This window comes from Scatophagus argus, chromosome 6 (assembly GCF_020382885.2).
Source record: "Scatophagus argus isolate fScaArg1 chromosome 6, fScaArg1.pri, whole genome shotgun sequence".
NCBI classification, from domain to species: Eukaryota; Metazoa; Chordata; class Actinopteri; family Scatophagidae; genus Scatophagus; species Scatophagus argus.
In genome coordinates this window covers 16,652,525-16,679,782 of record NC_058498.1, presented here as the reverse complement: position 1 = coordinate 16,679,782, position 27,258 = coordinate 16,652,525, and the positions used below count along the sequence as shown (strand labels likewise).

The following is a 27,258-nucleotide window of genomic DNA, read 5'->3' as shown; positions in this document are numbered from 1 at the left end:
GTAAGTACCCTCCACCCCCATCCTCATACTCACACACCCCCTTCCGGCACCCCCCACCCCTGTCACACTGAAGTGGTTATTTTTAGTGTTGGGGATGCAGCTTGCTCTGCCCGCATCCGGCTGCACAGAGAGATTAATGGAGCACGAGAGAAAGAGATAGAAAGGGAGCACACGTGCATGCTCGCCACATGGCAGGGGGAGCTTGTAGGAGCGGGTGATTGAGTGAGAGGGGGAGTGAGGACTGTTGACTGGGCTGATGGTGTGAAGAGGACAGTGCAGCTGTCATTTCCTGTCCATCTGAAACAAAGAAATGGCTAATTTGAACATCTCTTTGTCAATTGTATACTCAGTGCTTCCATGGAAAGGGACTTTGCTTTCCATTTAGGCGTGACTGCCTCGTCAGAATTAAGCAGCTAAAATATCAGGAAGGGGAATTTACTTTGAAGCTGTCTAAGAAGCAGAGAAGCTCGACCAGACCACTTACTCCATCACCTGCCTCATGAATCAGACTGATATTTTATCCCAAGGGTTTGCTGGAGTGATGCTATTTTTAGAAGCCAATTTGTACATAATGATTATCATGCTTGCTCTGCTGTCACTGACTAAGAAACTGACTCAGAATGTGTTTCTTTGTTAGCATCACTCTTATTACTCTCTTGATTTAATCACATGTAGTTCTCTATATTGCAGAGTTGGACCGTAGGTCATGCATTATAAAGTCATCCTTCTTTGTTTGTTGCTGAGGTCCATTTAGATTGATTTTACATTACTCCATGTATTTCTTTCTTTAAAAGTAACATGAGTGAAAAGAAGCATTCAGCAGGGATTGCTCTGAATATTAATACCTCACTGCTTAATATAGAGATGCTGGGCATCGACAGGGTGCTGGATTGAATGAATAATGAAAAGGCTTTTGACGTCACTGGTTTTAAAAGTCAGTCTGGTACCTTCAGAGGGCCCTGTGTGGAGGAGCTGGTAGGAGCCCCTGAGCAGAGCCTCGTCTATTGTGTCCAACAAAAAGCAACACTGCGCCGTCTCTTATCCACCACCCCCTGTGGTCCACCATGCAGGTATAGATACACACACATCATTCAGACAACAACACATGTGGCCGCTCTCCTAACTGGCATTACCTGCACAAACTGTCCTTCTGACCCTGTGACTCAGAGGTCCTGACATCCCGCTGAACAGATGCAGTCTTTCATATTGAGATCGTGGCATTCTGCCCAAAGAGGACAGAGAGTCTTAGGCTTAAAAGAGCAGGACTCCCTCCTCCCTTTCATCCTGTTCTCTCTAAAATGCCAAGCTCATGTCAATCACCAGCAACCAATCTTTCATGCACATGGGCTACAGGCAGAGGCCTACCTGGACCAAAAGAGGAGACAAAAAACCCCTTTGTGGATTTGCTGAACTTGCAGCATGAAAAGTGTCCTGTTTGCAGGTTTGGAAATGTTTTGTTTTAGCTCACTTTGTTCATGGTTGGACTAATTTCTGTTCATTTTTTTGTTTTTTTCATTTGTTTGCAGTGAAGAAAGCCAAGCTTGATGGACCCCAAGGTGAGCTATGACCTGTGACCTGTGGATAACATCCATTTTTTACTGAATCAGGTTGTTTCATTTCAACACACATGCACAGTAGAATGACTTGTGATATTTGTATTTTACTTATTGCAGAAAAATTCAACACATACGTGACCCTTAAAGTGCAGAATGTTAAGAGCACAACCATCGCCGTGCGTGGCAGTCAGCCATGCTGGGAGCAGGATTTCATGTTGTGAGTGCTTCTTGCCCTCTCTCATGTCTTATATAGTGTTGCTCCTTTCTCATTCTTTCCTCTTACTGCCTTCTCCTTTAAAGAGCATTGTCGCTTCACTGTCCCTTGGACCCACAAAGTTGTCATTGTGGGTTAGAGGGCTTTTCCAGACAATTGCTTCCCATTCCATATGTCCCATTGAAAGTAACCAGGAGGAGAAATGACCACAGGCAAACAACAGTACACATGCAGGGAAAATTTCGATTGAAAGGAGCCAATAGATAAATCAAATGGAAGTGTCAGTTGAGCCATGAGTTTTGGGGGAACTAACTTAATACATTTAATTCTGTTTACAGGACTTAGAAAGTGCTTGTGCCAAACACATTGTGTAAAACCTTTTGTGTGCCCAGGGCGAGCTGGGTTTTTAATTTAATGAACTGCCTCAAGTGATGTCACATAAGTCAAAGTTATTTTGGGCTGAAGACTACAAGTTTAAAGAAAATCTCGAGGGTGTTGAACTGACAAGAAAAGAGCGTACCAGACCTCAGTAGCCCCTCCCATGTCTCTCTGTGGCTAGTGGCCTGAGGCTACACTAGCCACTACTAGTGCAACACCAAATCTGTGTTTGCAGTTGAGGTGCTTTGTGGGTAATGCAGGTGCCAAGTTTTGACAAAGAAGAAAAATACTTGGTTAATAAACACCTGGTTCTGCTGCATCAATTTTGATTGTTTCTGTAAAACCTTCCATGTGACAGTGTTACAGTGATGCACTGCTAAATCAGTGTACTCTTTTAGTATTCAACTCTACTTGCTTTTCTTCTGGCTCTACTGGCACAGTAGCTTTATGGATAAAACATATCTTTTCACTCTTAAAGAGGGGAGGTATTATTAAATAGACTTTCATGCAAGAAATTTCAAGTATTTAAACTTTGACTAATTCAAAGCATTTCAAAAGTGTAATCTATTTACTTTTGCAGTTATGGTTGTATATTTAGTGTGAACATCAGATGGAGGGGCCAGTCCGTAAATGGTTATCAAATAAATACGGAACGAATACTGTTAATTGACACAAACAGAGATGTCACCTCCAAGGCTCAGTTCTTCAGCACACACAGGACAGCAGGGTCAGCTGTGGCATTTAAATCGTCTAGAAGGAGTTATTTTTGCTCTCTTCCTCTTGCTTCCTCGCTGTCTCTCTCCTTTTGAAGAGTGACGGATAACATAACACCTGTGCTATTTGAGTTGCTCCAGCAGAGTTCCTACACCCAGCGTAGAGGGATTCTTCAGGATTCATTACAATTCATAACTCCACAAAGCTGACTTATTAAGAAAAATAAAATGGCAAGCACAAATGATGAAAAAGACTTACCATTTCACCGTTGTTATGTTTAATCTACTATAGCTTTATCTTTAAACCAAACCAGAGAAAAAACCCAGCACATCCTGCCTTCGCGTTCTCTTTAGATGTCCTTCTACTTTTTCTCCCTTTTGTGTTTGCCAGAATACTCCCTCAGCCCCCAAGGAAACAGAAAGATGCCTTTTCATATCAAAGCTGTTATTATTATGTTTTGATTCACTTAAGACAGACAGCCAGTAGGCTTGAGAAGGGGAACTGTTAGACAATAAGAGATGCTTACTGAGCTGATAATCTGCCACTCAGATTTGTAATCACTTTCCACGTCGTAGCTACTCCAGACCAGCTATATGGACTGTGTATGAGTCTTGCTTGTTGGAAAAAGGAGGCATAGAGTTCATTTTTGTTTGTCATACAGAAATATTGATGGCCTCTGCCGTTGTCCTATCTGTGCTCCCTCTCTTGTACGTATATCCTGCCGGCAGCCTATTTGACAATCACCTGCTCTTTCCATCTTGGTGCTGAATGACTCATTTCCCTTAGCAGATTGAATCACAGTGCATATCCATCACCAGATTTAAGCTCAGCTCCTGATGGCACAGACTGTATTTCTGTTGAAATCCCCTTGTGCAGTGAGGTGTCTACATGCAGCCTTTCCTCCACTCAGCTCTTTCTGTACTATTTCGCTCTCTTTCCACAGCTTTTTCTTAACCCATTTCTATTTTTCTTAATCCGCGACGTCCAGCGAAATAAACCGCCTGGATCTGGGCCTGACAGTGGAGGTATGGAATAAAGGTCTGATCTGGGACACCATGGTGGGCACCTTATGGATCCCTCTGCGCAGTATACGGCAGTCCAATGAGGTACACCACCCCCCTCCCTCCCTCTCTTTTTCACACATTTTTAAATATGTGGCTGCTTACTGTCAGCTATGTGCTGATCAATAGCTGTTTTGTGTGCATATATGAAAAATATACAAACAGTGAGTAAGTGCACAATATGAAATAAAACAGCATGAGATTGATGGACATCACTTGATGGTGATGGAGACTTTAATGGGTGACAGAGGGGAAGTAATATTTTAGTAGGCTTAACACTGCACGGGCTCCATTTTGTTTTCAAAGTGTTTAGTTTAGTCAACAAGTGCTACAGATTTGTTTTTAATGTTTCAATATTTGTTGATAGAAATTTCCCACTGCATGATGTTTTCATTTATTTATAGTCCTGCTGCATAATATAACACATCTACTGATGCTTTTGTAAATATACCATAACTGGCATAATCAATAATGAATTTCACTATCAGGCTTGTTATTTTTGTGACAAGGACTTGGATTTCTTTAAATAAGCCATTTGGTTAAATGAGATACTAAGATGACGTAGTGGACACATTTTGTTACTTCAAGACGATGCAGCGAGCGGGTTTTTGTCAGATTTCTGCCAGGTACTGTCGGTAAATATTTTTTTTGGCTGCAGGCTGATGGTTCTCAGTGGTGATAGTGTTCTGTTAGGTACAGGACGCTGTCTTTTTTATTTAAAGGAATAGTTCAGCATTTTGAGAAATATACTTACTGGCTATGTTGCCAAAAGTTAGATGAGAAAATGGGTCAAGTATGAAGCCACAGCCAGGAGGCGATTAGCTCAGTGCAAATACGGGAAGAAGAGGGAATCAGTACAGAAGTACAGAAATATAGCAATTCTAAAAAATCATTAATTGTATCAGAAATGTAAAAATGACAAGTTGTCTCATGAGAAGGTTTCATGTGCTTCAAACAAGCACAGTGACTTCTGGGAGTCTTGTCATCACAGTGAGGCAATTAAGATATTTGCCCTCTTGTCAAAGCTAATGATGACCTGCTAATCAGAGTGAATTTCCATTTCACTTCATTACTTTACATCACACTTTACACTTTACTCTACACTGTTGACCAGGTAAGATATGGAGAGAGATTCAGAACAAAGATGGTCTTCAAGCACATGTAAAGCTTATTCATCATGCAGTAAATATTGTTGTAGTCAGTCTCTGCCCGTCTTCCTCTGCGTTTTCCAGGAGGGTCCAGGCCAGTGGCTGACCCTGGACTCCAATGCGATCATGGCTGAGAACGAAATCTGTGGAACGAAAGACCCGACCTTTCACCGGCTGCTGCTCGACACCCGATTTGAATTACCACTAGGTTCGACTTTTCAGCATAGTCGTATTTATTCCATCTGGTGCTTCTTTTTGTACTGCATATTCTGAAATAACGTGTAAAAAACAGGAAAATACAATTTCTACAGTAGCTAGCATTTAGTACTAGTACTGTTACATACAGCAGCTGTCAGACTATCATTATTGCTGTTGGTACCATATCTAGTAATGCTAACTCTACTTCATTTACTCTTAATGCTGCGCTAAGACTGCTTTCAATGTTGCGACTTTCAAGACAAGTTCTTTCTTGTCCACGTCTTTGGCAAAACGACGCAACATGAGTTACCTGATGTGCTGTGAAGCTAAAGATGTCGAGTGCTTTTGTTGTCTGCTGCAGACATTCCAGAGGAAGAGGCCAGATACTGGGCCAAGAAACTTGAACAACTAAATGCCATGAGAGATCAAGATGTAAGAGCCAAATCACTCTCTGTGTACCATCTGTCACAAATTCCTCATCTGTTTATTTCTTTCCTCTTGATAATATCTTCTTTCATAACAGCAGAATTGCCACACTCAGTATTATTAACAAAAGAAGACAGTGTTGGATATTATCTTCTGAGATGTGGGTTTTTTTTCTCCTCAGTATGCTTATCAAGAAGAACAGGAACGCCCACTCCATGCTCCATCCACACAGTGCTGTGAGTATCAAGCGCCGCCTCTACGTCCACATCCTCCTCCCCCAGCAGGGGACGGAGGAAGGGGAGCTGATGTGATGAATCATGCATGCAAGCCTGACAGAACACTGGAATGACTTATAAGTGTGAAGAATGTGAAGTGACATACGCTGGGTTGTCAGACACACACCACCCTGTCTGCCTGACTGTCTGTCTGTCAGTCTGTCAAATGACGATGACACAGGGAGCAGGTGGACAAGTGTGTATAGTATAAATCTGTGGTCAGAGGGCTTGGTTACTGGTATGCTGCTTGTGTGTGTGTGTGTGTGTGTGCACGCAGAGATGATACCAGCATGTGTGTATTTTCTGTTCTTCTTTACTTAGCAGCACCAAGGCCAGCAGCATTTGCACAAAAGCTGATTCTGATCCTAGCCTCTTCAAAGACCTTATCCTTGTCCTTATTTGCACACATGTACATACACACTGATGAACACACTGCACGCATATTTATATCTTAATTTTTTTTTTTCTCAGGGCTGCAAATCTCTTTATGTTTGTTTAACTGGCTTTATATACTGCTGATGTGTTTAATTTGTGGCCCAAACCTAATTTGGTTTTTCCAATCCTTTATATCCTTGCAGGTAATTGGAGTCTGTGGGGAGATCAGCAAAGTAAGTTTCTTTCATGCCCTTGTTCTTTCATGCTGCTAATGACTTGGAGTAACTCTGTATTTATTGTCCATGACTGACTTAATGTAATGATCTCCTTGTGTAGTTTTCCTCAGAGACCATTAGCTGCCACAAAAATAGATGTTTTTTTCACCACACATCCTGCCTGAACTTCCTTTCAGCCCATATGTGTTTTCTCCTGATCAATTGAAAGTCAAACTGTTAATAAAGTTACAGTAAAACGAATTCCATGGTGTATGCTGAGAAAACATACAGTTTTTTTCCACAGTTATCATGCACTCAAAGAAACAAGCTCAATTAGAAGCAGTGACTGGTGCATAAAGTGCAATACAAACTTTTTTGGCCTGAGTTTTTGAGGCTATATTTTATCTTATTGCTGGAGGTGGTTGTGTATGATGGCAGTCTGATATGAATACTTGCAGACACTACCTGTGGGCTATGTGCAGACATTATGTAATGCACTTAATAATCTCCTAAAAAGATGTTTGAAGTGGGCATTAGATAAGATAGTAAGGAGACCATGTTATTTGTAGTAAAACACACAACAACTATCCATCAGAAAGCATCAGATATCCATAAAAGAAATAAAAAAATATTTTTAGGTTTACATAGCATTTTCACGGTTTTGTTATCCTGTCATTACTATTGTCATTACTAAAAACACAACCAACAAATGCATATATTTTTTAAAAAGAAAAATCCATTTTTTTTGTCACTGTGTCCCCACCTCTGAAACAAAACTTACATCTTTGGTCTCTTCATTGCAATGTAGTTGAAAGTCAGTTTAGCATTTGTTCAGTGATTCAAACTCTGTCTGGTTTTATACAAACTGTCCGAAATCAAAACTTCATTGGTTAAAACATGAAAAGCATTTTAAACTAAATTTCCTTTTCTTGTCTCACCTCCTCACTGTTGCATCTCCTGTTGTGTTTGTGCAAACAGACGAGGATCCAGACAGCGCCGTGGACGACAGGGACAGCGACTACCGCAGTGAGACCAGTAACAGCATCCCGCCTCCCTTCTACACGACCTCCCAACCCAACGCTTCCATGCACCAATATCCCATGAGACACCAGCACTACAGACACTCGTACAACGACGAAATCCATGAGCTGGATTACGACCACAGAGCCATGAGGTATCAAGCACCCTAAAGCCACCTGGTAGCTGCAACTGACACCAATTGGTTTCCTTTTTCATAAGATTACCCTGACAGGCTGTGAGAATGTATCAGCAACAGGGAGAAAGGCTTTGTTTTGGTGAGACAGGAAGAGAAAAACACCCACAGACAGGAACTGTTAAATGTAATAGGACCCTTCCAATCGTAAACAAACATTCCTTAGTGAAGACTCCATTTGGAATTTAGCATTTAGCCCTGAGACAACTCAGCCCCTGCAGCCTTGTTTTGTTCCACTGTATTGTACATGGTAACACGGTTTCCCATTGTGCTCTCCTCCTCTAGAGAATAACCCTGGCCTCAGTGTATACAAGCATTCTGGGGCACGCAGTTCTTGTATACAGGTCACGTATGAAGTGGGCACTTGTGGTTATCTTTTGTGTGTGTGTGTGTGCGCGCCTGTACATATATGTGCATCAGGAACCCCATGTGATTTCTTCTGCGCTAACTTGATGTACAGAAAATAAATGAACTGCTGGATATGACAACATTTCTGAACACTTTTGGACATCAAAACTCATGCATTGCTCAGAAATGCTGAAGCATGAAGTTTGTCCTTTTAATTTGGTCACATTTAGATGGATGAAATAAATGCTCCCTCTCAAAGCGGCCATTAAGAGATCCCCTCCTTTGCACTTCCCATTTAAGTGATGGGGGACAAAATCAAGTTGGATATATTCCAGTTAGTCTTAGTCTCTGTGGATGTAGACACAAATCACTTACACTGTGAGCACAATATGAAGAAATCTTTTATTGAAGAGAAGAAATGAAGCAAGCCAAACATGCCTCAATGTTCACACAAACACCCGACTGTTGTTTTAAGGTTTGAAAGGCTTGAAAAACTGTGAACCCATCCTTTAACCGGACAGTGCAGATGCTCAGTTTGGTTAGAGCTTTCATTGAAAGATTTGCACTGAGCTCTACTGATGCTCCTCTCCCACTTCTCCCCTCCTCCCTACCTCCCTCCCTGCTCCTCTTACCAGACGCTATGATAGTTTAGACTCGGCCACCAACGGGCGCAGTGATATCGACTCAGGCTCAGGGTCGAGCCGGCGCACCAGTCGTCAGTATTCTCTAGACAGTAGGCATTCACTGTCCGATAGGTGGGTCTCTGTACCTCCTCTGCAACTCCTCCTCCTCTTCCTTCACCTGCTCCGGCCTGTGACTCCGTCTCGCTGTGACGTCAGTGGTGGACTTGTCCCGTCCTCCTCGCTCGCTGTGCTTGCATGCATGCGCTCTTACCCTATCTCTGTATATGTATATTCTATACTTTTTATAGAAACTACTGGTCCTGCATCTATATTTACTGTGTTCCTGGTGAAGAGTCACAAATCAGTATCACAAATGATCATGCTCATCTTCACCATTGTTAAACTCTTGTAAGTTCTGCGCAGTTTTCTGTTTATGTATGTGATGTATGTGATTATGTGGGCAAGTGATTGACAGGATGCGTGTGTGTCCATTTTTTTGTAACAGTCCGAGACAGAGTGGATAATTGTTGGTTGTGGAAGCGCCTGTGTGAATGTGTGTGTGTGTGTGTGTGTGTGTGTCTGTGTGTGTGTGTGTGTTAGTGAGCATGTGAGAATCTGTTGTGGCGACAGCCTGTTATTACAGCCTCATCCTGTATGTGAGACTTTAAGAGGAGCCCTGTCTTACTCTGGGTGTCCCGTTCTTCTCGGTAATTATACACATTTAATTTCCACTTACAAGACAGCAGAAGGCCCTCAGCCCAATAATGAGACCCTAGAAGAGAGGTCAAGACAGATTACTTTCATTTTTATCTTAGCTTCTCCATGTTTTTTTTTATTCTTTTTGCAAAAGAAAGAAGGCAGACATGTATTTAGACTCACACCTTATGAAAGCATTTGTCACTGTTTGTTTCAGTCTTTGTGTCAGATGAGATAGCCAGGTAGATGATGAATAGAAAAGAACAGGGGTGTTGTGACTGACTGTGTATGTGTCCATTCACCTGCACTTGTGTGTTCTGTCTGGCTCACAGCCCAAAGCCGAAATACAGTTCTCTACTTTTCTGCACCATGCGTTACTGAACCAACATGACTGTAATCAATAGGGACGAAACAATAAAGTGTGAGTGGGTGTCAGTGTGTGTGTGTAAAAAATTGTTTTTGCATGTGTCATAAATCTCTCTCTGACTCGTGGTCTGTCTCGGTGTCTAACAGCCTCATTCATCATTGTGAATAAATTTTATTCACTTATTTACCTGCAAAAGGGGACTGTTTTTGTTCTGCCAGGCTAATAAATTACCCTCGACCTCTCCAGGTTCGCTCTCGTTCATTTAAATAGGTCTACTTATATCTTTTTCTATGGTGTGCGTTTCTGTGTTAATTTGCGTGTGAACTGGTATCCATAGTAATGATTCCCCTTGCAGTTACATAGATGCACTACTAGCTTAAACCCCCCTGATCTGAGTTTTGGTTTGGTTTAAAGTCCTCTTCTCCTAATGGTTAGCTGTCTCCCTCCCTGGCCCCAACAAGTTCCCTAAGTGTCACTGTGACAAACTCCTTCTTGTGTAAGTGTGGGAGCTCCTCTAGTTTACCTTCAGACCTGTGTGGACATGTTTATGTAACAGGTGTCTATAAATCTCTCCCTTCCTTTCAGTCCTACAGACAGTCGATACGCTTCATCAGGCGAGTTGAGTCGAGGCAGCTCTCAGCTCAGTGAGGAGTTTGTTCCCGAGGATGGCGAGAGCTTGCGAGGTTCGGAGTTCTACGATGAAAATGACTCCTACCACTCCTGCCACTCCTCCGTCAGCTACGGCAAAGAGGATTCCCCTGGCTGGGATGGTGAGGACCCCCAAGGCGCTTACAGTGACGAAGGAGGCTACCTCAAAGATGGAGGAGAAGAGGGGGCGCTGTATGCTGAAGAGGAGGGTGACATGTACGGCGAGGATGGAGAGTACCGTTATGAAGATGAGGAGGAGATGCCATATGAGGAAGATGAAGATATGTATCCACTTGACGGCACACTCAGCGAAGACCAGGAGCCGCCATACACCCCTACACCCACAAGCACTGCCCCCACCCTCATGCCACCCTCTGATGGTGTGTCCTCCACCAGGCCACCACTGGAGAAGCAGACGTCGTTGCATCAGCAACAGTCAGCCCCAGATCAGCTCCAGCCCCCAAGCACAGCTCCCGGTCTGCCTCCAATCACACAGGGGGACAAAATGACCCCTTACGGTGCAGAATCCATCAAGCCTCCTTTTGCACCCGCCCAACCAACTCTGTCTACTACCACTACACCCACCCCCAATACTACATCACAGGTCCCAGCTCCAGATACTGAGCCCCAGAAGCCTGAGTCAAAGTCTGAGGTGCTGCTGGAGGAACCTCAACCCCCTGAGCAGCCTCTCACAACAGAGAGCGTCCCTCCAGCTCCTGAAGAGAAAACAGAGGAGCCGCCTGTTCCAAGGTGAACACCGTTTGTACACTTTCAGCATTTTCATAAACGAAAAGTATGCTTTCACACACTGTCAACACCACATTAGCCACATTTTGGCACAAAGGCATTCATCTGGCAGTTCGTTCATGAGGCTCATACAGTCAGCTATTCAAAAGAAGAACACAGAAAACAGTCTCTAGGGAAGGGGTAGGGATACATAAAAATTTTCTCACACTTTAGAAAGCCACTTTCACAGGCTGTGTCGTGCTCCTTGTGTCAAGTAAAATAAACAAAATCATTGGTTTGTACCGTCAATGAGTTTGAAGCAACGCTAGTTATCTCCATGATTACATTACATTCACTATTTTAACTGACAGAGCACATGGTAGCACATACAGTACATGAGTGTTTTTTTTTCAAAGTGCTGTTCTTTCTTCAATCATACTTTTAGCTTCCCAAAGAGGGAAATCATGGAACCTGGTCCTGCCAGAGCCAAAGCCAACTGGCTTCGACTTTTCAGCAGAGTACGACTGCAGCTGCAAGAGGTACAGCCTTTGTGTGTATGAGTGTGTTTTTAGTGTGCCTTTGTGCACGTAGGTGTGCATTAGTGCAAAGTGTTTTTATTCCAGGTGAATGCCTGAGCTCATAAGAGTGTTTAATATGTCATTTCTGTTGTTCTTTGCTTTAATTCATGTCTAGTATTTGAGCTCACTGACATCAGTCCCTGCATGTGCTACTGTTACTGTGTTTTTTTTTTTCCAGTTTTTGTTGACTGGTCCACCATTGTTCCCAGTTATTAGTTGCTCTGGATTATATTGCCTTGTGTTTATTTTATAGTTTCTGTTTATCCCTTGTACTGTTTTGCCATTTCATTATTTTCTTTTCAGTTGTTTGCCATCCTCGTAGTGATTTGCATGTAGTCCATTCTGATTACCCATGGCAGGAGCAGACACTCAGGTGGGTGTGGCCAGTGGTGCGTTAACCAGTGTAATTTATACCGTGTGTGTGTGTCCTGCACAGCTCATAGATATCTATGGGGAGCCAAGCAACGCATAGGAAACTGCTGTGAGGCTGCGACATTTCATTTTCAAAGCCTGCCGTTTATACCAATCAGTAACTATTTCTGTGCGCAAGTGTGACGTGAGCACCAGTGCTGTGTGTCCCTCTTTGAACAGGCAGGCAGACAAAGAACATGTCTTTCAGTAATAGAGCAGATAGAATCAGATGAATGATTACACAGGTGGCCATCTGGCTGTAATCAACTTTTACTATGATTCTCAAACATGGAGAAGCTTATAATGTCAATAATGACAGCACTCAATCAGAAAGACACAACTCAGCTATAGCACTGTCCTAATAGCCCTCTTTTTCTTTCTATCTCCTACTAGCACCACTGTTGTATTATTCATTTGTCAACTCAGGGGAACATTTGCAATCATTGTGGCAACAGCTGCTAGAGAAATTCTATTATTTTTAGTATAAAGAACAATACAAAAGTGCTATATAGAGACTATTATGATATGCTTCCCACATTTTTCCAGCTACAGCTCTAATGGCACCCTGCTTGCCTCTCTTTCTCATCTCATCTCTCTCTTTCTGTTAAGGCCCGAGGAGAAAGTGTTGGCATTGCCTCTCTGCTTTTATCAGCAGGGTAAGTAACCATGACACTGCTACTACTACGGTCAATGAAAATCTATAACTTACCAACTGGAAGGCAAGCCATTGGCCTTAATGTCTGAATGCATTTGTTGTCTAATTGATTCGTCGTGTTCAGGGTCTAGTAAACAACTGTAGCTGAAATAGTAGCTGGTGTTGAATCCTGCTCTGTGCATTTTGCCTTGTTTTGTCTCCAGGATGGGTGGCGCTCTGTACAGCATTGACAGCATGCCAGACCTCAGGAAGAGGAAAGCTATGCCTCTGGTCAGAGATCTGGTGAGTTTCCCCACTAATCTCTTTATATTACCCCTGACTAAGTGTCTCACATCTCCCCAGTCCATCTATCACTCAGCAGACAAGGCTCTCATCTACATGACCTGCTCTGCAGTCCTCTCTCATCCTGCTCTCTTTCCCTTATCCATCTTTTCTTTAGTCATTTATCCTTCTTTTACTCATCTTCATCTCAACCTTTTAGCCAACTCTACTATATCCACTCTGCTAACAGACAATACTTCCCTGCTGTTACAGTCTGACAGGGTGAGCTGCAGGGCTAAGGGGCCACAGGCGAGATCAGAGGTGTCCTCTGACTGACAAGGACGTCCGTGCGATGCTGTCATACAACAGACCCTTCATTATCCCTCTCTGCCATCGTCCCCATGCCTAACTGACACCACCTCATTAGGAATAAGACTGTGAGGAATATAAATCCTCTGGAGAGAGCTATAATTCATTCATCCATGTCACTTAGAGAGTCATGTACTATTACACAGCCTGGATGGCATTATTAATTTTCCATCTTTGTTAAAATGACAGGAGGCTAGATACACATTATGTTTGCATTAGTATCATGTTTTAGCAAATTAAAGAAAACCTGAATAGAATTATTTGACATTTTGTTGTACTGGTAGGTGTATTTTAATACCTTCAGACAGACCCAGGCTAGCTGTTTCTCCTCTTTATGCTAAGCTAAGCTAATGGAAGAAGGCTACAGTTTTACATTGAACAGAGAGGGGTTTCAAACTTCTCTTACTCTTGACAGAAAGCAAATTAAGTTTACACCATTTATCAAAATGTCAAACTGTTGCTGTAAATGCAAACGTGCACCTTGTTGTGGGGGCTCTCTTGATCTCTCACCTTCACAAATGCAGACACACACTCGCACGACTCGCACACTCGTGTCCCAGGTAACCGATCGGACATCGTTGGTCCTGGCTGAATGAGCAGTGATCACGGACTGTTTCATTCAGCGGTTAAATACTCAAGTCTGGTTGACGTCCTTGCTATTAAAGGCCCCTCATCCAGCTGTAGATTCACCCTGTTGGACTGTACCTCCATGCTCATACTGTGGATCTTCATGCTTATTTTATCACAGTCTGGACACAACAAACGCATCATTTCTCAGCATTTCTTTTCCATTTTTAATTCTCCGTGGAAATAACTTCCACATTTTCTTGCCTTTCTCTAATAATAAATCTTTTCTTTGTTCTTCCTGCCTTCACTACGTGGCCACAGGCTATGGTGAGTAACACCAACACCTTTTACTATTAGAACACTTGCAGGTTTCCTAGGTATCTCATCTCAACAGCAAACTGATTACTCGTATGAGAGGGAAAACTCTGAATTCTGTAGGCAGTAGACTGTAGTTTGCTGTGCCAATTCAGGGGAAAATTGCTCAACAGACAGTAATACACGTTAGCTCATGGGCTGCACTGACATCTGTGTTGATGAAAGGATAAAATATTGAGGTGGGAGCTGAGAGAAACTAACCCCTCCTCTCTCCTACCACTCAGTCTTTGGTTCAGAACTCCAGGAAGGCAGGCATCACCTCAGCCCTGACATCCAGCACCCTGCATAATGAAGAACTGGTCAGTGCTCAGTTGTAATATTAATTTCTAGCCATAAAAAAACACCATTCTCAACACTCTGCTGACGATGTACTTCTCTCTTATAGAAGAGTCATGTCTACAAGAAGACCCTTCAGGCACTCATTTACCCCATCTCCTGCACCACCCCACACAATTTCGAGGTGTGGACAGCCACCACGCCCACTTACTGCTACGAGTGCGAGGGACTGCTGTGGGGGATCGCTCGCCAGGGCATGCGTTGTACAGAGTGTGGAGTCAAATGCCACGAGAAGTGTCAAGATCTGCTCAATGCTGATTGTCTGCAAAGTAAGCACAGTATCGGAAAGAATTACCCCTGCTTTAGTCAATAAAACATTGATGAAATATTGGGTTAAAAAAATATGCGAAACGTCTTGACACATGTGTGTACCTTAAATAAACGTACAGCCAGAAGACTGTTAGCTTAAACTAAAGACTGGAAACAAGGAGAAACAACAGCCTGGCTCAGTACATACATACACAAATGATATGATGTGTTGATCAGGGAGCTTTAATACTGACGCAGTTTTTTTTTTTTTGTATTATTATTATTATTATCATTACTGGACAGAGCCAGGCTCTCTGGTGTCTGGATCTTCTCATCTAACTCTTGGCAAGAAAGTTCATAAGCCTATTTCTTTGATGCCTTTAAATGTGTAATTATATATATATTTACCTCTCAGCCTAAAATTGCTTTTTTTTTTATAGGCAATAATATTCTGAGATATACAGCTGTATGAGAGCTAATGATTAGATGGCACATTGTATTCAAATAGTGTTCAGAGAAAAGGAGCTGAAATATAGCATAAAATATTTAAAGGAATTGAACAGCTATTTTCTTACCTCATGTTTTACACTTGCTGTGTCAGTTCTTTTTTTCTTTTATTAATAATAACAAACTGACCAGTCCATCTATTTCCTCTTTTCTCTATTTGTCAGTGCACTAAGTCCTCCTTCTCTCACTCCTACTTTCTTATTTTCCTTGTTTTGTTGAGAGGATATTAAAAGCCATTTGTCTTTCGTTGTCATCCAGCTCTCTTTATACTCAGCATTTCATAGCTCTGCAAATGTGTCCGCCTCTCATTCATGAAATATGGCCAAGTCTTTCATCACCTACGCAGTCTTCTTTTCTGTGTTGTAATTTAAATTGAAATCTCAGTTTCAGCTTTTTCCACAACTTGTAGAAATCTATCCTCCATGCAGTTCTGTTTTTGTTGTCATTAATGTGTCTATGGCAACTGTAAATCAACTTGTTTTAAGCACCTCTCATATGATACCATTTCTGTTTGCTCTCACATCTCATCTTTTTGATTTTCGTCTTATTTTTCACAATAACCAGGAGCAGCAGAGAAGAGCTCCAAACACGGTGCGGAGGACCGAACCCAGAACATCATCATGGTTCTTAAAGACCGCATGAAGATCCGCGAGAGGAACAAGCCTGAGATCTTTGAACTTATTCAGGAGGTGTTCGGCGTCATCAAGGCCACCCACGTCACCCAAATGAAGCAGATCAAGCAGAGCGTGCTCGATGGCACCTCTAAATGGTCAGCCAAGATCAGCATCACAGGTGAGAGTGATGTCAAATTAGTTCAGTACAGTAGCTTTGAACGGAGCTGACCAGTACTGTCAACGTCAAAGTCTGAGGAGGAGGCACATGTCAGGTGTTTGTGTCTATAAAAAGAGACAAGCCAGCGCTTGCTGGAAGAGAGCACAGGTGGCATTTGTGGGGCAGTAGAGCAGAAGATCAGATGATTTAAGAGGCATCTGTTTGCATCCAAACACGCACAAGAATACACACACACACACTCACACTCACACAGAGTCTTGTTTCCATCACTTTCGGGGACATTACATGGACTTCCTTTCATTTCCTGGAGACTTAACCACCAACTAACCATAACAATAAACATTAACTTGCCTAATCCAACCCTAACCTCAACCTAACCTTAAAGCAAGTCTTCACCCCAATATTTAATGATTTACACTGTGGGGACTTGCATCTTGTCCCCGTAAGTGTGATTGTATAAACAGGTTTTTGTCCTCACATCTACTGAAATACGCATCCACAGTAGCTGACTTGCTTGCCCTTTTTTCCTTCTCCGTAGTGTTGTGTGCCCAGGGTCTACAAGCAAAGGATAAAACCGGTTCCAGTGATCCTTATGTCACCGTCCAGGTGGGAAAGACCAAAAAGAGGACCAAGACAATCTATGGCAACCTCAACCCTGTCTGGGAGGAGACGTTTAACTTGTGAGTCAGAATCTCTGAAAAATATGTGACATGTGTAAGAGTCAGTTAATATTGCAGTTATTTGTTCCTACAACTACTACTATTATTATCATAATAATAATTAGTAGTAGTAGTAGTAGTAGTATTAAAGTAGCAGTAGTATTAAATGACTGGTTAAAATGAATCATGATTTTCAAATTGCTTGTTTTGACCGAACAATATTCAAAAACAATATAGTTATAATGATTAAAAAAAATAGAAATTTGCAGTTGAATATCAGTATTTATAGATTCATTTTCTCTCACTCAGCTGAACCTTCCAGCTCTGGTTGTCACGCTGATGTAGTTAAACATTTCATCTGCTTTATGCAGATTAAATGAAATGTATTTAGATTTGTATTTTTTGCTGCAGACTTTGGATATTTAATGAGTCATGATAGTAACTCATCTGCTCTTTTTGGCCAGCTGTCAGTGTAACTACTGTGTTTGCTCCCTGTGGCCGACTCCCTGCTTCTGTCTGTTTAGTGAATGTCACAACTCCTCGGACCGCATCAAGGTGCGTGTGTGGGACGAGGACGACGACATTAAGTCTCGTGTGAAGCAGAAGTTCAAGCGGGAATCCGATGACTTCCTCGGGCAAACTATCATCGAGGTCCGCACTCTGAGCGGAGAGATGGACGTCTGGTACAATCTGGGTGAGCTGAATTATTAACTCCACCTCACTGTATCAGTACCACAGCTTCTTACTGCCATGATCAGCTCACCTCACGTTGCAGCTATATGTCTCACCTATAAACAGGGGTGACTGTGTTGTTGTTTGTCTTGTGCTTTTTGCAGACAAGCGCACAGACAAATCAGCTGTGTCTGGAGCTATCCGCATGCACATTAATGTGGAGATCAAGGGAGAGGAGACAGTCGCCCCCTATCATGTTCAGTACACCTGTTTGCATGAAGTAAGCTCACAGTGTGTGTGTTTGACCAAACATCTATTTAAGAGCTGTACTTACTAAATACTGTTCTGATGTGCTGGTGTTCTATGTGTCCATTTTATCAGGTTTTTTACCGTTATTCTATTACTACATCTTATTGTATATTGTAGTAATATTGTAATATTGTAACTCTTCTTCCACTACACCTCTCTACACAGCTGTTGTTTTTTTTTTGCTTTTTCAGATTAAAAATTAAGACCCTTCATACAGGCCCATTGAAAACATGAAAACACATACAGCATGTTGATGCTTTAATTTTTTAGACTTTAGTTCAGTTTACAGCTCATACTTGTTCCCGTGCTTTTACTCAAAGGCCCAGTCTGCAGTAAATTCATTGTTTGTATGCATAACAACATGCCCAACGTTATGCAAACTGTGTACTCCAGTCTTTATTGCGTGTGGATATCCATAATAATGGCAAAATGGGCATTTAAAGAAAATATTTGGTCAACTTGCATTGCCACTTTTACCGTAAGTACTTTCTCCAACCACTGTGTTTGTCTGTGCAAAGTCATGCTAATGAGCCACACCAAACAGGTTAATTTACTTGAATGATGTTCAGTCATAATGGATCCATTCCAAACGAAATCTGGATTAATACTCTGTGAAGTTTGCTTTGCTCTCATTAGATAAAAACCACTATAAGACATCAGACACATTTCTAGTCTGGCACTGTGTGTAAAACTCTGCTGATTGATTGTGGACCAATCACGTCCTTGTATGGAGTCATTACTCGGCCCATTACTCAACAGCTCATATTAGCTGAACCTTAACAGACAAATGACCACTGTTATTGCTGCACATAAGTGGCCATAAACCACACAGCCAACTCAGAATGTTTTACAGCATAATGCTTTATGGTTGAACAGTCAAGACAGCACCTTATGCTGGCCTCATAAAGTAGTTTATTAATGGCTCTTCGTGTGGCAGAGCCATTTAAAGACAATCAGATCGTTCATTGTAATCTGCTTTTTTTGTAGAATAACATGAAGAAACTTTGATTACTGCTAAGAGGCATGCAAATGTACAGCTCTAAAAGAACAAATGCTGGCTAATAAAGACACAAACTCGGACAAGCAGGGTCACGCACTTTTGATTGTCACGTCATGGCTACTCCTCCTGTTCTCTAAGCACAAATATATCCCCATATCCCCAACATGACAACGCTCTTAATCACCACGTATCACTTCTCAGGCGCTTTTTTAAACCACCAGTCTTTAAATGTTTTGCCATTTCTCTTTTTGTTTCTTTCTTTGCATTCTCTGTTGTGTCTCCTCTCACTCCCTCTTTCTTCAGCACTTCTCCTTCCATGTGCTCTCTAACAGTTTCTTACTTTTGCTCTCTGTAGAACCTGTTCCACTATGTGACAGATATCCAGAACAACGGTGTGGTGAAGATCCCTGATGCCAAAGGCGATGATGCCTGGAAGGTCTACTTTGAGGAGACTCCCCAGGAGATTGTAGATGAGTTTGCTATGCGTTATGGAGTGGAGTCCATCTATCAGGCCATGACGTGCGTTACTGTCTGAAAGCCCGACTTCTGATTAATATTATTTTCTCTGTATAATCTGTAAGCGATTTTGTGTTTGCAAACACGTGCATCTCTCTTTTGCAGTCACTTTGCCTGCCTGTCATCTAAGTACATGTGCCCAGGTGTGCCAGCAGTGATGAGTACCCTACTAGCTAACATCAATGCCTACTACGCTCACACCACTCAGGCAACAAATAACGTCTCTGCCTCTGACCGCTTTGCTGCTTCTAACTTTGGCGTGAGTCACTCCTGAAACCTTTAACAGAATCAGTAAATGCTGCAGGTGCCACAGTTACATTCATTAAAACCAACAATGAGGCTTGTAGAAAAACAACAGTATAATCATTTCCTTTTAAAAAGGAAAAAACTCCAGACCAGCTTTTCTTTCTTTTTTTGTGATCATAATTTCCTGTGTTACAGTATGCCCATTTGGTGCTGAATGGCTTGGTCTTTGTATAGAAACACACAAATGTTTCTTAATACTAAAGTCTGTCATCTTGTATTGTAATGTGCACAGAAAGAGCGGTTTGTCAAACTTCTGGACCAGCTTCACAACTCTCTGAGGATTGACCTTTCCATGTACAGAGTAAGATTACTCTCCACCTTACTGTTTGCACTCCTTTTAGAAAAGCTTATAATAACTGCACGACAGAACTTTTCTCTACTGTGCTTCCCTTCCTGTGCTTTTCTTTCTCTTTGTGCGAACCAGTAAAAACAAAGCAGGCGGACGTGTTAATTAGACTGACAGCTCCTCTAAAACCTACACAGACACATTCGGGAGACACTGCACACCCACACAGTAACAAGTGTTGGAAATTGCAGTCGAAATTGTACTGCCATGCTGGATCCTGCCCACAGACACAAACACACACCGGACGAGGGTGGATGTGATGCCGTGTGTTGTTGTGTCTCACTGTTTCTGCCCCCCCCATCTCACTGCAGAACAACTTCCCTGCCAGCAGTCCCGAGAGGCTGCAAGACCTCAAGTCCACAGTGGACCTCCTCACAAGTATCACCTTCTTCAGAATGAAGGTACCAGCCCATCCTTCATCTCTGTCTGTAAAAGTATCATAGTATGCAATGCATTTTATCTGCAAAAAAGGGGGGGGGGCAGAATTATATATATTTACAGTTCAAAATATACAACTTAAAATGAACCATCACATTTTATTTGTGTTTCAGATCAAGATGATAAGAGACATAATATAATCAATTCTCTAGTGTAATAAACTGGATAATTAATCTCTTGACTGATTTAACTTTCTGTCTCTTTTGTATGTTTGTGTGTGTGTTTTCAGGTCCAAGAGCTTCAGTCTCCACCCAGAGCCAGTCAGGTAGTGAAGGACTGTGTCAAAGCCTGTCTCAACTCCACCTACGAGTACATCTTTAATAACTGTCATGAGCTGTACAGCCGCGAGTATCAGACAGACCCGGTAAGAAGCAGCAGTTTGTCGAATGTCTGTGTCTGTGTGACTCAATGTCTTTTGTGTGAGAAGTTGCACACTGTAATGAAAGAGAAATCGTCGTGGCTCTACTCTGTATTGTCTGTTCAGCACTAAAGCACTATTTTTAAGTTTGTTTTTTTGAGGGGTGGGGGGGCTTTTGCCATAGATTGATTTACTTTTCTTTTCCCTTGGCTGTGATTTGTTTCACTGTCTCAGAACTAACCAGCAGGATAAATCATTTCTTAACTCACTGATGGAGTTGGCTCACTAATCATTTAAAACTTGGCCAGCAGTTTTCTTAATAAATCATCCGGAACATTCTTTGCCTGATTTCTGTATTGTCCACAGTGTTGTGTGGTGACTTCCCATCATCCTCTCAGTCTGGCTAGGCCAGGCTCTTCTATCCATCACTCCTGCTCTCTCTCTCAACAGGGATTTCTAGAACTTGTCCTCATTAAAGCGCCAGCCCCATTCAGACTCCCTCCTGAATTTCAAATAAGCATTTTTTTTCTTTTGAATAAAACATTTCATCCTGAGGGACGTTGCTATATTTCGTTGAGATCTCTGCAAGATCATTCTTCACTCTTCAGCCCCTGCGGTGCTCTACTTAGTTTTTTTCTTTTTCTTGCAGAGCATCTTCAGCTGTTTCAAAGAAGTCATCCAGACAGTTGACACTCTTAGTCTGTTTAAAGCTGTTTGAGCAGCAAATGTTGAATATGTATGAGTTGTTGAATTAAGGACATACTGAAGATTCCCCCTGTCTCTCTGCCTCAGACAATTAAAAAACACCATTAGTAAAATTCACATTAAGAGTACTGAATGGTCACTCAGTTAAAAAACTGCACTCTTATCCAACATATTAAGTAGAGTTTTGGTGTGTGCAGTATTGTCTAAAATACTATACTATATATATCGTAATGACGAGGAAAATTAGCATATTTTGGCTGAATATGAGTATTACTCAGCGGGGTAACAGTTAATGCCAGAGGTGCCGATCTCACGCACTAAACAATGTCGCCAACATGCAAAACTTCTCCTTATTGTGACTCTAGTTGTGTGACTGCCTTTCCAGGCTAAACAGGGTGCTGTGCCTCCGGAGGAGCAGGGACCCAGCATCAAGAATCTGGATTTTTGGTCTAAACTCATCACACTTATTGTCTCAATTATCGAGGAGGACAAGAACTCCTACACTCCCTGCCTAAACCAGTATGTGTCTGTACTCCTCCTACATGTTAATTTGATCACATTACACTATTTACTCTGTCTCTTCTCTCACAGCTTCTCTTGCTGCCTCTAATCATACACTTTCAGGCTCTTTCAGGCTTATCTGCTTGCTCGGTTTCATATACCTCCTCTCTCTAAGTGTATGTGGAGTAAGCCTTTCTCCTTCTCTCCTCCATTAAGATTTCCCCAGGAGCTCAACGTGGGTAAAATCAGTGCTGAAGTGATGTGGAACTTGTTTGCTCAGGATATGAAGTATGCAATGGAGGGTAAGTCAGTAATATACCGAGCCTCTGAACTGACTGAGCCTTGTCGAACTGCCGAGGACTCCTTAGATAAATGTAATAAACTACTTACACTAATAGCCAAATATGCACAGATACACAGAGCAGTATATGAATTTAGCTGTATCTCATAATGATATTTATGTTTAAATAATCTTTTACTGTTTTTATTTTCTATTTTTTTTGTTATAAATACAGTGGATGAGCTGGGCTGTTTTAATTACTATTTGACCGTACTTTGGATGAAACTTGGTAGGAAGCTTTCAAATAGATGGTTTTATAGTAGCTGAGCAATCACATGTTAATATGTGGTAAGCCACACCAGCTGAAGGTGTGGGAAGACTTTTGCTTTTAGTCACGTGTGTCAGTTGTTGTGACAACTGGCCAGATGATTTGGGAGATACCATTTATAAGCCTTAATGGAAATACTTATTGAATTATATATGATGATCATGATGATGATGGCTGATGACTTGTTCATCATCATCCATTGAATAAGTTCATCGAGTGTAGAATTATGCTGATCATACACGGTTCTGAGTTGCAGCTGATCTTGATCAGCCAGACAGATATTTCACATCTAAATTAGTTTCAAAAGAAAGCTTACAATGCCAGCATGAACACCGGGAGAGAAATGTCCTTTTTACTGAACATGCATTTGTCTGCTTTGTTCGTTCTCTCAGAACATGAAAAAAATCGCTTGTGCAAGAGCGCAGATTACATGAACCTGCACTTCAAGGTCAAGTGGCTGTACAACGAATACTGCAAAGACCTGCCCTTCTTCAAGAGCAGAGTGCCAGAATATCCTGCGTGCGTAGCAACTCGCACGTTTTACAACATCGGACTTATAGCAAAAACAAAAATGAAATCCTGAATCAATTTAGATTAAATCCTAATTGTGTGCTTTTGGGTTCCCATTTCATCATAAATATTCATATATCTTCTGCATAGGTGGTTTGAGCCATTTGTCATTCAGTGGCTGGACGAAAATGAGGAAGTGTCTCGGGACTTTCTGCACGGTGCTTTGGAGAGAGACAAAAAAGATGGGGTAAAAGTTTCCAGCTCTTCTACTCCTTATCTCCTTTCCACTCTTCTGGAAATGCTGAGTCGCTGTTGTTCAGACAGAATTACTGTAATCCGTCCTTTGTACTTTTTCTGTCACACTCAAAGTTATCAGCCAAAGTTTCACCTTCCCTCCCGTGGACACAGCGACACAGACGTTGACTCAAAGAAAGCGTGTTTGTACTAAGAGGATGTTTCAGGCAAAGTGCTTTGCTGTATAAAGCAACTCTTTTGAAAAGCTTCAGAAGTTTCAAGAATCTTGTTGAGACATGCATGCACTCAAGGAGGGAGATAGCTCTGTGACAGCGGGACATTGTGAATTAATGGCCTTATTCCAGAGCTTTGACTGCAAGGAAAGCTGCCCTCACCTCGTTATCCAGACTCCCCAGAGGAGCACCTACACACTCACCTCTAGCCAATTAGGGACCAGGCTCTAACCAGCAGCCAATTATCAGGAGACAGACAGGAGCTCCCACCTGTCACTGGATGGCTGTCTAACTGGCTGTACAGGTGGTGAAAGATATCAAAGTTCCAGTTTAATATAGCATCTAATGGTCCATCTGTATGGTCTTATGTGCCAGAGGTCACATCTTGCTAGCAACCCTTGAATCCAGGATTCTCTACTCCACTGATCCTTAATCACATATGCCTTTTCCCCCATTATATTATTCCCGGTTTTTAATCTTCTCACATACCTTTTCTGCCCTACAGTTCCAGGTAACATCAGAACATGCTCTGTTCTCCTGTTCGGTGGTGGACGTGTTTTCCCAACTCAACCAGAGCTTTGAGATCATCAGGAAGCTAGAGTGTCCAGATCCACAGATTGTAGGACATTACATGAAGAGATTTGCTAAGGTGGATGCGGTCAAATTGCCCCGATTATTTGTTTCAAATTGTACCCTGTAAATATAGTAAAAGTAGTTTTTAGTAAGGGTAACAACTTAATTTTAAATGCTCTTTCATGTGTTTCCAGACGATCAGCAATGTACTTCTGTCCTATGCTGATATCATCTCCAAGTTGTTTGCCAACTATGTCACCATGGAGAAAGTGGTGAGTGGTCAAGGACTTGTTAAAGAACTCGAAAGTTTCAGTTTCACACTTTTGTTCCAATTATAAACTGAATGGTTGTTGTAAGAATGGTCTCTTAGAACATGAAGTCTGAGCCACTTGTTAAGTGTCTTAGTGAGCACTGATTGTTTCAAATAGACACGTGTCATCTTTCTGTCCTCAGCCCTGCATCCTGATCAACAACATCCAACAGCTGAGAGTTCAGCTGGAGAAGATGTTTGAAGCCATGGGTGGAAAAGATGTGAGTGAATAACTTTTTTTTTTTGTCCCCCTCCAAGTTTCATTTGTCAAACCCCCTAAAATATGCAGGCAAAATTAAACTACTGGAGTTTAATTTTGTCTGCATATTTTAGTCTGTGGTCAAAGTTGAAAGTGTTCTTAATCCAAATATCATCAGTGTCATTATTGCTACAAAAACCCCATGCCCAATCACTCCAGCCGCCTCTGTGTGTGTTTCCACGTATGTACTTCAGCTGTGTGTGGAGGCCAGCGATATCCTGAAAGACTTGCAGGTTAAGCTCAACAATGTCATGGATGACCTCAGCAGGGTCTTTTCTGTCAGGTAGAAACACACTCTGACATCATTGTGATGTACATTCAGACAGACTGACTTCATTAAGCACTTCTGCATTTTTCCTCTGTAGTTTCCAGCCTCACATAGAGGAGAATGTGAAGCAGATGGGAGACATTTTGGCTCAGGTGAAGGGAACCTCAAATGTGGGAAATGCCAGCAGCGTGGCCCAGGATGCTGACAATGTCCTGCAGCCCATTATGGAATTCCTGGACAGCAAGTGAGGCAGTCTGCCATTCTAGTGGGCTCTAAAAGGGTTCAGCTTTGAAGGCATTTTATTATTTTTACTGGACTTACTCAGGGTTAGACAAACTCATAGATGTCTGTTTTTGTCTCTCAGTGCAGTTTGAAGGTATGCTGAATGCTATTCTTCTACTATTTAATACCTCAGTCATGCATTGGTTGTGTCGAGCTAATATTATCACTCAACAAGCGGGGATTTCAACCAGCCACCTCCTTTTTTTGTTCAATCTCCTCTTTCTCATCAGTTGTTATCCTCAGGAAAACAGTGTTTGCCTCCTTCTGCTGCATATTATTCATCTCCACTTCCTGCCTTCTGTTCCTCCCCCTCTTGCCAGCCTGACTTTGTTTGCTAAGATCTGTGAGAAGACGGTGCTGAAACGTGTGTTGAAGGAGCTGTGGAAGCTAGTGATGAACACTATGGAGAAGACCATCGTTTTGCCGCCGCTCACAGACCAAACGGTGAGAGCTCTCAGACCTGCAAATACACATACAGCCTTGCAAATCTACACAATAATAGTGCATAACGACACGTTATGTTGGCACTCATTGCTGACTGTGCCTGCAATACATTCAAGGATTGACGTTTATTTTTAGTGTGGATAAACAGACATATATATATATATATATACATATACACACACAGAGAGACTCACACATGCACATTACTGGAACAATATGTACCAAACATGTAACGCACAAACACCCACACATGCACAAACACACACACACCTCCAACTGCCAAGGCAATGTCAAAAGAGAAAAGGACGAGGAGGTGGAGAATACAAAGGCAGACATTTTGTGCCTGTTGGGATTCAAGATGGCCCTCTTATAAACAAAAGATCAAACCACTTTTGCATCACATCCACATGGCATCCTATCAACTTCTTAACCCCTACACACATTATATTTGACATCGCCCCCAGTGCCTTCATTCATCCAAACAATCAAGATGAAACAAACTGGGGGGGAGAAAAAAAAAGGAGTGCACCATATCATTCTAACACAAGCTCATGGCTGCTCTCCAGTATGTCAGCCAACAATTATTTGGAGAAATTCCTGATTTATGAGTAACTCACCACAGAATAGCAGATTTTTTTCTTGTTTTTTGTTTGTTTGTTTGTTTTTTTGTTTTTTTTAGAGGATCTGGCCCACTTCCAAAAAGAATCATACATTTTGGAAAGCAGCCTTTTGTTTTCTTTCGTTTTGGATATATGTGTTCTTATTTGTGTTCGGTTATTAACTAAAGAGCCTCATATCACTGTTAAGATGGTGGCAATTATTCTCAGGTTACCCTATATGGTACTAGCCTATATCAAAAGTACTGGTTGAGCCATAGGTGTACAATTAGTCCCTGTCTATTTGAGTTCATCTAATTAGAAAAAAATGAATATAAAGAAGAGAACATAGTGAGCTCTCAGTGTGTGCAAATATCACATAATATCACATATTTTTCATTTCAAGTTGCTGCTGTAAATACTTATTTGCTATATTCTAAGAAATTCTGCAGTAGTAAAGTTATTCGATGACCACTCTCAATTCTCTCCCAGTACTCAACCTGGGCTTAAGTCAGGTATCAATTGATCCATGTCCCTCCAGCTCTGGGGCCCAAACTTGTGTTTTTTGATTGATGTGGGGCTCTTTGCAGCTCGACTGACCCTTCTCTCTGGTTGTTGTTGTTGTTGTTGTTGTGATTATTATTACATCCCGCTCCCACCGCTCTTCCTCCACAGATGATTGTAAGTACAGCACTCCTGCGTGTGTGTCTGTCTGTCCGTCCACGGTGGTTGGTTCTCTGCTATATGTGGCTGCAGTCTTCCCCTGTTTTTTTACCCCACATCTCACCCTGTCCCTTCTCACAGCCTCACGTCTCAGATCTGTCCCATATCGCTTTCATTTCTTCTTCTT

At 41.9% G+C, this 27,258-nt stretch overlaps 1 protein-coding gene across 9 annotated transcripts in view; it reads left to right on the top strand.

Annotated features, from left to right (window-relative positions):
* unc13a (unc-13 homolog A (C. elegans)) overlaps positions 1–27,258 on the top strand; it is a 43,806-nt gene that overhangs the window by 3,991 nt on the left and 12,557 nt on the right. For 3 of the 9 annotated variants that reach the window (XM_046392000.1, XM_046391998.1, XM_046392004.1), the window contains exons 2-36: positions 1,527–1,556; positions 1,674–1,773; positions 3,851–3,968; positions 5,156–5,279; positions 5,631–5,701; positions 5,877–5,931; positions 6,549–6,578; positions 7,539–7,734; positions 8,757–8,876; positions 10,393–11,205; positions 11,627–11,720; positions 12,780–12,826; positions 13,029–13,107; positions 14,344–14,349; positions 14,622–14,696; positions 14,783–15,002; positions 16,054–16,281; positions 16,820–16,961; positions 17,465–17,634; positions 17,777–17,892; positions 19,277–19,440; positions 19,543–19,696; positions 19,976–20,044; positions 20,401–20,490; positions 20,757–20,891; positions 21,976–22,109; positions 22,308–22,393; positions 23,092–23,218; positions 23,360–23,456; positions 24,182–24,325; positions 24,444–24,521; positions 24,703–24,780; positions 25,013–25,101; positions 25,184–25,330; positions 25,689–25,812. In XM_046392000.1, coding sequence (XP_046247956.1) covers positions 1,527–1,556; positions 1,674–1,773; positions 3,851–3,968; positions 5,156–5,279; positions 5,631–5,701; positions 5,877–5,931; positions 6,549–6,578; positions 7,539–7,734; positions 8,757–8,876; positions 10,393–11,205; positions 11,627–11,720; positions 12,780–12,826; positions 13,029–13,107; positions 14,344–14,349; positions 14,622–14,696; positions 14,783–15,002; positions 16,054–16,281; positions 16,820–16,961; positions 17,465–17,634; positions 17,777–17,892; positions 19,277–19,440; positions 19,543–19,696; positions 19,976–20,044; positions 20,401–20,490; positions 20,757–20,891; positions 21,976–22,109; positions 22,308–22,393; positions 23,092–23,218; positions 23,360–23,456; positions 24,182–24,325; positions 24,444–24,521; positions 24,703–24,780; positions 25,013–25,101; positions 25,184–25,330; positions 25,689–25,812 — 4,550 coding nt within the window. Of the gene's footprint in view, positions 1–1,526; positions 1,557–1,673; positions 1,774–3,850; positions 3,969–5,155; positions 5,280–5,630; positions 5,702–5,876; positions 5,932–6,548; positions 6,579–7,538; positions 7,735–8,756; positions 8,877–10,392; positions 11,206–11,626; positions 11,721–12,779; positions 12,827–13,028; positions 13,108–14,343; positions 14,350–14,621; positions 14,697–14,782; positions 15,003–16,053; positions 16,282–16,819; positions 16,962–17,464; positions 17,635–17,776; positions 17,893–19,276; positions 19,441–19,542; positions 19,697–19,975; positions 20,045–20,400; positions 20,491–20,756; positions 20,892–21,975; positions 22,110–22,307; positions 22,394–23,091; positions 23,219–23,359; positions 23,457–24,181; positions 24,326–24,443; positions 24,522–24,702; positions 24,781–25,012; positions 25,102–25,183; positions 25,331–25,688; positions 25,813–27,083; positions 27,090–27,258 lie in introns of all 9 variants that reach the window. The other 6 variants (XM_046391997.1, XM_046392003.1, XM_046392006.1 and 3 more) reach the window with 4 other exon arrangements.